At 41.1% G+C, this 9,169-nt stretch overlaps 1 protein-coding gene across 1 annotated transcript; it reads right to left on the reverse strand.

Moving 5' to 3' along the window:
• Positions 1–227: 227 nt before the first annotated feature.
• Positions 228–8,730, reverse strand: fan1 (FANCD2 and FANCI associated nuclease 1). Its single transcript, XM_086029342.1, has 13 exons — positions 7,346–8,730; positions 7,135–7,275; positions 5,955–6,156; positions 5,647–5,880; positions 5,443–5,574; positions 4,156–4,264; positions 3,942–4,061; positions 3,688–3,852; positions 3,447–3,603; positions 2,421–2,524; positions 2,161–2,355; positions 1,921–2,049; positions 228–1,818 (listed from the first exon to the last, which is right to left on the reverse strand). The coding sequence occupies exons 1-13, from the start codon at positions 8,412–8,414 to the stop codon at positions 1,681–1,683; spliced, it is 2,895 nt and encodes a 964-aa protein (XP_085885468.1). The 5' UTR covers positions 8,415–8,730; the 3' UTR covers positions 228–1,680.
• Positions 8,731–9,169: the final 439 nt, after the last annotated feature.

Below are 9,169 nucleotides of genomic sequence, written 5' to 3' on the forward strand. Positions count from 1 at the left end.
ATGCCATTCATCCTTTCCAACCACACTCATAATTTATTTTATTTATTTTTTTGCTATGTTTTCAATACATACATGCAGGGGGCCCGCAGCAAAATCTGGGCACCATGGCTACGTTTATTGACTTCTACCTTCACGCTGTGAAACACACTTGTAGTTTGTGGGTGTGACTCAACTCACTTCACAAGCAGCAGTTTGTCAGACAGAATTAGTAAATATTCTTCAAAAAAGACACTTCAAGCTCTTTATTACTATAATAAGTTGACGTTTACTGTCAAACTACACATCAAACAAGAGAATTGGACATTGTGTATATAACAACCACATAGCTTGGTCTCCAGTCCGCTAGCGTAATGATAATGCTTACATAATGGGAAACGCTATAAGGCCTAGATGCATCAATCCGACGTCGGTAAGCGTCGGGCGTCTGATTGCGCCGTCCGATTGATGTAGCGAACACCATTGTAACATCGGACCCCGTCAGGGAGCGCCTGGTGGGCGTTTTAGCATGTTGAATCGGCGTCGTGAGTGGGGACATTTGGTCACTCTGATTGGTTGTTAGCTAGCGAATCAGCGCACGGGGCAAGAACAGGAAGTGACAAATGCGAATAAACAGTGAGCACGCCTTTGCTGCCTCAATCTTCTTACAATACATGAGCGAGGGTTGACAATGTAAATATTTCACAATACTGTGTAAAGAGCGTGAGGGTTTGCTTCAAGTGGGAGTTCATCGTGAGCAAAAACAAGAGCTGAATGCATTGTTTACATTTTTATAATCCGCCCCCGGCCAATGGCTTTCCGCTTGGCTTTTTCTAACCATTAGGAATAGTGACTACTGCCACCTATGGAATGGAGAGGTATTACATTTCATGCATGCACAGAAGGTACTTTAATGGTCAGCGTCGCTGTCTGTCGTTGCGGTGTATTTTTCCAATGCGATGTGCCGACAGTCACAGTTGGCCAACGTTGGTTGGTCTATCTAGGCGTATAGGCACAGGTTGTGCAACACCTCTAGTGGCAGTGTTGCAATAATGCTTATTTGAACACAAACGGTGCTGCAACACATGCAGACAGATAATGTACGACTTTAAGGTTCCCGTGACAACTAAGATGTGAATGATAAGGAAGAATTGTTCCAGCAGTACATGAAAGTACGGCAGAGAAGGCTGGGGAAGTGCGTTAATACCCCAGGCAGATTACTTTGTAGGGGAAAACTTGTAGCTTTGATATGAAATCTATCTTTTGTGACAGTCCCAGAACTTTTCTTGTAGTATTACATTTCTATTGAGCAAGTTATGACATCCTCTAAAATTAATATAATAATGTCATAATTTCTTTGTCATCTGCCTTGGTATTTGTTTTAGCTGAGATATCTGGGCCACAGTGTCAGAGTACAGAAAAACACCAGGAGCTTTGTGTGAGCTGTGATTATCTCGAGCTGAAAGCTTTTTGTGATCCTGACTGCACAGAGCGATGATGCTCCTTTTTGTTGGAAGCAGTAGTTTCCGAGATAAATAATGCCACTAGGTAGCACATTATACTCCACTTTCACTCTGCAATTCATCCCCTGGAGCTGAGATAAGAAGCGCAGTCGAGATTAACAAAATCGAAAAAGGCATTGAGGCATTTTATTTCAGTTTGTGATTGTTTCTTTATCACTTTAGTCTGCTGTTTTTTCCCTTTTTATTCCACACGGGATCCTCTGGCTCCGGTTGCCACCACATGACACACCTCCACATCAGCACCCAATTTTTGCAGCTCATCCAGCCAGATCTGTTGCTTCTGGGACAGACGGTCATTGGGCCCCTTCACCTCCACCAGCTAAAACAGCAAACGTCACCGAGTTGAAGCAATCAGGAATCCCAGTTTTTAAAACTACAATACACTACTGCATTTACCGACAAAGTGTGAGGAAAATCCCACCTTGTAAGTGTTATCAGAAGTATTCCACACAACAAGGTCAGGCAAACCTCCACGAGAGTGCCTGAAGTCTTTCGCCATCCGTGCTACAACACCTGCTAAGAAGGCTCCACCCAAGCATGACACGAGAGACTGCAAATAAATACCATCATGGATTCAAATATCATAACACACAATAGTCCTTTATTAGAGCCAAAGTAGATATCTTTTGCAATGTGTGACTTCAGGACATTTAAAAAGTACCTGAGCTTGACTAAGCGAGGAGAATCGCTCCCAGTTGGCACATGAACACACTTTACCCTCTTGGGAAGTCCAGACATCCTCCAACATATCGTGCAAGGTTTCTACAGAAGCTTCACTAATTAACTGTACACGGTAATCCACTGCTTCTTTTCGGTTCTCATAGAAACAGTCAGTGTAAAAGTCCAGTGGACATGCCTGTGACGGAAAGAGAAAAGATGTCCACGTAGTCTCGTAACGTTATGTGGATTGTTTGGGCATACCTGGTACAGATTTCGGAAAACATCTGGTATGCCATCCATAAAAATGATGTCCCACAGCAGAAGGGCAAAGAGTGTTGAGAATGTTGAGCCCTCTCCGTGGATTCCTGTTAAAATAAGACACTTTCCACTTTTTTTGTTGTTGTTGCTTAATCAAATGTTTCTTTCCCTCTCTCTGTTTTCTTTCCTTCATGCAATCTCTTTCGCTTTCTTCCTATTATGGCGCACCTGCAGAATTGGATGTGGTGGCACCCCTGTAGGCAAAGCTTGCCCTCTGCAGGTTGGAATGCAAACCCCGACACCCCCACCCACCACGATATGTGCTCGCCTGTGTGTCGCACATTAACATTAATGTATGTCTGTTTGTGGACGTTTTTTTTTTAATTTAATTTTCTCCCCAATCCATATTGTTCTCCCCTTACATGGTCTCAGTATGGGGTTGTTGTTTTTTCCCTCCCTCTCCCTTAGGGTGCTGTAAAAGGCGACCCGGCAGACTCCTGTATCCCCCTATTGGTCATTGTCTGTGTTTCTCTGATGGGTTGTGTCTGTTCCATCATTGCACAATGTGGTATAATGACAATAAAGCTATTCTGATTCTTCTAAATCCTTTGTAGTGCTGATTAAGGATGTCTCGCTATCCAAATGTCACGATACGATAATATCACGATATGAACCTCACGATACCATATCACGATATTGTGGAGATTTTGGCGGTATATAAAAAGCTCACAATATTGTAAAATTAAAAAAAGAGCTCATATAAAAAAAAAAACACACACAATATTCTGTTTTTGTACATTCACAATATTCACAAAGAGGTGGCTTGGACAGTCATGCATCAAATTAAACTGCACTAATAAACTAATCACCAGGGGGTGCTGGAACTGCACAAATGGAAAACAACGAGCTTTTAAACAGATTTGCTGCTATTAATCTTGTGACATGACGACGACAATATAATGTGTCAATTTTAATATCGCGCGATCACAATATTGCCCATATTGTGACATCCCTGGTGCTAATGCTTACCTTGGTCAAAGCCTTGCTGGCGGTAATGTGCTAAAGACAGGTCTTCCACAGAGCATATTATAGTGCCATCAGTACAATCGTCCCCCTTTGATGGTACTAGAAACCGTGATTTCCCCATGCCCCCTTCATGGGGAAACAGCTGTCCTCGAATGCTCACCTCCAGACAACAATCCAAAATTCCAAAGATGTTAATCACAAATTTTCAAATTTACGTTCAGCTACATATGGAAATAATACGCACATGTCTGACATCCTGGACATCGACAGTGGGCAGATCTCGGAGCTGCAGACGGTACTTCTTGAAGCTGGCAGACTCTCTCATCCTTGAAGCTCTCTGGTAGAGGGACAACTTATGTCCTGTTCGCACGAAAGGGTCAGACAAGCCATCTCTGATAGCACAGATAGCCTGCAGGGCATCAGAGGCGACAACTCAAACAGCAGTGTGACACTGAATAGGGTTTTAAAAAAAATGAAGCCTCAACTACATGCACTGACTTCTTGGGGATTTTTGAGGTGCTGTTGAAGGTTCAGTGCCAGTCTGTCCCACCAGCGCCCTCGACTGTCGGGACAGTAAACATCCTGCAGAAGTAAGCACCGCAACTCGTTGACAGCCTCCTATGATATAAAGAAAAAAAAAAAAGGAAAAAAAAGTTTGCTGTCCACAGCAGATAATAGATGGTCGACAGTATACTTGATCAGAAGAGGATACCTCGTATCGACGTAACCTCTGTAAGATCTCCACGCCTCTTGACAATATGCGCGTGTAAGCCCATCCTGTGGTGAAGCTGCGTAGGAACACTGGGAGCTCCTTTTGGTGACTAGCAAACATAACATGTCAAGTATGCCACAATGACCATGGACAGTAAGTGTGTCAAAGCCACAACAAACACCAGACACTAAGTACACTTGCGCAGTATGATTAAAGAGCTGTCGCAAAAATTTGGTTTCTAGAATTTGATATCAGTGTGCAGTACTTATACTGACTGACAAGTGTTTCTAACATTTTGGTAATTAATTTAACTGTGAAGGGCAAAATAGTAAATAGACAATTTCTACACCACTGCAAACTAGGGCTGAATGATTTTGAAAAATAATCTAATTGCGACCCCCCCCCCCTCAATATTGCGATTGAATACACTTTTTTTTCAAGGTCCTCTGCCTATGTATTTTTTAACAAATACAAGTAAATAATAATCAGTATTACAATAAACTATGACATTATTATACCTAAATGTTTTGGTCTTATCACATAGGGCTTAACGTTAGGCTCACCCTAAAATAAAGTCAAATGAACAGTAAATTACTATGAAAGACTTATCTATTTCAATGACAGTTGTTAACGTACTAAACACTTTGACTTGCAGTCTTTTAAGCGTTCACTATGACAACTTCGCAAAATTCTACTAAACAAGAGTGGCGTAAACAAAAGTAATTCCTAAATCAGATTACAACAATAATGCTAACAAAATTGTGGCTTTATCACTTCAATTTTTCATGTTTCATGAAACGATGATATGCACACGTGGACTGCACTTCTTAAGCACTGAATTCATCTAGACACCATATAAATATATATAATATACATACATATATATTTATATATAAAACAACACCACCGACTAATCGAAATGAAGCAGAGGTGATTTCGTTTTGTTTTTTTCCTCCAAATTGCATTTGAATTTGATTAATTGTTCAGCCCTACTGCAACTTACCACCACTACAATAACCATATTGTTAAATAAATGCAATTTATGTAGTTGTATTGTATCTCATTAGACTATGTAGATCAGATGTCAACAACATGGTGGCCCTTTTACATTTACCGGTATCCGGGAAGTAGCTCTCAGTTTTGAAAAAGGTTGACAACTTTGGTGTAGATGTTGTGGCTAGTGAGGTCACAACATTCAAACACGTTTATCAAATTAGCCACCAAAACAACCTCACTGAACAATTCAAGATGACTTTTTCTAGATGATTTTAACAATTCTGTTCCAACCTGAGGTCACAACTCATCTTCAAGTCCTGCCACTCATTCTTGGCTGTAGTATACAGGTCCAGAGCCTCTTCCCAGTGGCCAGCTTGCATTGCCAAGGTCACCTCTTGCAAGGCTCGCATGGATTCTTCATACCTGAGAGGAGTCACATTGCCATGAGAAATAACAGTAACACTCAAACTACCTCAGAACACACAATAGGCTCACTTGATGAGGTCATCTCTCTTCCGGAAGACCTTTGCCGTGCGCTGCACTGTGTAATCTGGGAAAGCCAGACGCCCTGAGTTGACCAGCAGGATGGTATAAAGCTGGCTTTGTCCACCTGCTGCCAGCTCCTCCTCATCCATTGTGTCGGTCAGGGAGAAGAGCAGAAGGATGCGGGAGAAAACAGCCCGAGGACCGCTGTGCAGACGCACACAGGAACCTGCAAGCCGCTTCGCCCTATACGGGTAGAGAGAAAGTGATCACATCATTATTTCAGTATAACTATGGCAGACGGTGTTAGGTTATCTCACCTTTTCAAAATGACGGCCCCAATGTTGTTTTGAGCTTGGCTCAGGGAGAAGAGTGACTTCTGCTTGCTCAGACGAAGAAGCCCTTCCACTAGCTGTTGTTTTTGAGTTCCAGAATTGCCCAGATGAAAAGTCTTCGCAAGCACCTTGAGCTCAGGGGCTGGCAAGAGATCAAGAGCTTCTTCTACATTGCATAGGTCATTCTCTTAAACAAAACAACAAAAAAAGGCGATTTTAATACACATTATAATTTTAATCCAGCATGTTTTTATATCATTTATGACACTTATTTTTTAAGGGCTTTAAACACAACTCAAAATAATACAAACACATTAAAACACATTTAAAACTGCACTACACAGGATATTGCCCCAAAATATCTTTATAATAGCCTTTTCATTTGACCATTTATGACACACATTTTATAAATAGCAGATTAACACTTTAGCTGTTCACAATGGGTATTCTTGCAAGCCTCTGGAAAATAATTTTATGACTGGAATTGGGTTCGAATTTCTCGCGCTCTGTCCACGGGTGTGACATCATGCGCGTTGTCATCGTTAGAAGTGATTATATTGTCATTTAGAATGTGCATTGTGGACACGAACAAAGGAGTGTGCAATTTCATTTTTCGGCCGCAGGTGGCAGCAGCTTAAAAAACACGGAGTGAGAGGAGCAATGGACAAAAATATTGTACAAACGGTGTACCCATCCCTGTGTTTACAGTAAACAAATCCTTATCATCAAACACTTTCTCATCATCTCACAAAATACATCAATAATCATGCCCAAAGATGTAAATAACAAAAATAACCCTACTGCTGTTGTTTTCTGTAGGCGTAAAATGTAGGATGATAGAGAATTGAGACATTCAATAATCTCTTCAGCAAAAAAAAAGTTTGAAACACTTCCTGTTTTTTCCTCTTCTTTCTTTCTTTTAAGCACAATCATGTGCTGCCACCTAGTGGCCAGAGCAGAATTGCATCCCCAAAAAAAGAACAAAATTGAGTTATGAACAAAAAAAAAACCAAAAACAAAAATAGCAGGACCACAAACCCGGAACCCACAATGGAGGAGTGTTTACTATACAGTGTATTTCCTGGCTACACATTCATCATAGTGCATTTCACTAATATCGATGAAAGATAATTGTAATCATATCCTGACCAATAATAACAATTACCTGTCTGCAGAAGACCCCCTTGCACCAGCTCCTGAGCAACAGGCCCCAAATCACTGCTTATTTCTTCATAATCCAGTTTCTCCACTTGAAGCCACTTCAGTTTCCGCTGAAACAGTCTCACATACAACTTCTGTCCCATGCCTTCAAAAAACAAGGTCAAATATTTGTTAGAAAAAAGGCGTTACAGAAAATCTGTTACATTTCAGCATACTTGAGAGCTTCTGAAAGGCTTGCACGTGTGTCATGTCATCCTGGTTGAATAGGGTTCTGTCATCCTCATTCTCCAGCACGGCCTGTAGGACAGTCTGGAAATTGCGTAGGTAGTAGGGCAGTCTTTGTGGGGGTGAGGTGTCGCCTGTCTGGTCACTGCTGCTTTTCTCAGCCACACTCACTGGCTGTAAATCGCTACTATGAAAAGCCTTGTCTGAGCTTGAAAGGGGGTCATCATCGGTAGGAGAGGCCACTTCGGATTTAAATTTTACACCATCTCCCGTCTCCTTACCAAACAATGCTTCTGTCGAACTGGTTACCTCGTGTTTTGGTTTCTTTCTTAAACTAGACACCTGACCTTTGACAGGCGTCTCCTTCTTCCTTTTAACTAGTTTGGAGGAAGAGGAGGGAGACACTTTTGGCCATGGTTTAAGGTCTTTTTCCAAAATTGCTGTTGTTGTACATGTCCTAGAATTGGTTGTTAACTCGATGGCTCTTACTGAGTCTCCGTTGCTTCCTGAAGCCTGCCTTGCGAGATTTTCTTTCTGTGAGGTACTAACATAAACCAAAGTGTCTTTGCTTGGATCAGAAAGTGCATGTTTAACATCTGAATGTGTTCTATCATTTGTCTTTTGGCATGTTCTTGATAACTTGGCGGAGAGACTTCCGAGATCGAGCTTTCTGACTACTGTCTTGCTGGTTATCTCCTGAGACGCGTTCGGAGAGGTTCTCGTCTTGAAATATGGACTTGTCTTGGTTTCTTCTTCCAGCTCTGGGTCCAGCTGGGAGGACTTGGAGGAATTCCTGCTTGGTGACACGACAATATTATTTGCTGATGAGGCACTGCTGTCTGCTCTCTCAAAGTTCTTGCACTGCAAATCAATGTGCTCATTGATCCCGAATCTAGGAACCATCTGACCACAAAGTGGGCAGGACAGTTTGGGAGGCTGCGGGCAGCTGAAGAACGTCGTGATGGGAGTCGTGTTGACAGCGTGAGCGCCGCTTCTCTTCTTGTTCTTGGACAACGATAAACTCCGCCCGGCTTTGTGTTTGTCTTCTTTGCCTGACATGCTCAACGACAAAAGTGAAAAATACGGTTTCAAGCATATTTTCCGACAACTTCACGTAACGTACTACCAGCTGCTAACTCGCACATTTCAATATAGCGTTGATGCTAATTTAGCTTGATAAGGGGCTTGGAAACGGGTAAATACGCACAATCAACGTGCGCCTGCAACAGAAAGGAAGACAATGTCCACGATTAAAAACAATAACATATAAAAGCTAGGTGGAAGAGCCAAAACAGGTACCTCCATAGAAGCACCAGTGCTAATAACAAACTCGCGACCGCGATAACTCGCCTGTCAGACTAGACAAGCAGAAGAACGAAAGCATTTCAGACCGTAGCAATCGAGCCCAAATGCATCGATATGTTTGCCCTCCTCCCATGCGCAATATTACTAGAAATATTTAAACTGTTATTTGTGGAGGCCCGTTTTCGAAAAAAAAAAAAACCCCAACAAAAAACAACAACATGATAAATAAATAAATAAATAAATAAATAAATAAATAAAAGAAAGAAAGAAAATAAAAAATAACATGTTATGACTTTTCCTTTTTAACAACAACAACAACAACAACAACAACAACAATAATAATAATAATAATAATGATAATAATAATAATGATAATAACAATAATTATTATTGTTGTAATAATAATAATAATAATAATTATTATTATTATTATTATTATTATTAATCATTATTATAATAATTGATTCCTAACGCTTTTCATCATTGGATCTCAAAGTGCTATTTGGTTT

Source organism: Filicampus tigris, chromosome 4 (genome assembly GCF_054856515.1).
Source record: "Filicampus tigris isolate MCC_2025a chromosome 4, RoL_Ftig_1.0, whole genome shotgun sequence".
In the NCBI taxonomy this organism is placed as follows: Eukaryota; Metazoa; Chordata; class Actinopteri; order Syngnathiformes; family Syngnathidae; genus Filicampus; species Filicampus tigris.

Coding starts and splice junctions, on each gene's coding strand:
- fan1 (XM_086029342.1), bottom strand. CDS start 8,414: ATGTCAGGCAAAGAAGACAAACACAAAGCCGGGCGGAGTTTATCGTTG. Junction 3,853..3,941: donor ACCTCAAAAATCCCCAAGAA/GTCAGTGCATGT, acceptor GATGCCCTGCAG/GCTATCTGTGCTATCAGAGA. Junction 2,356..2,420: donor TTTTCCGAAATCTGTACCAG/GTATGCCCAAAC, acceptor TTTCCGTCACAG/GCATGTCCACTGGACTTTTA.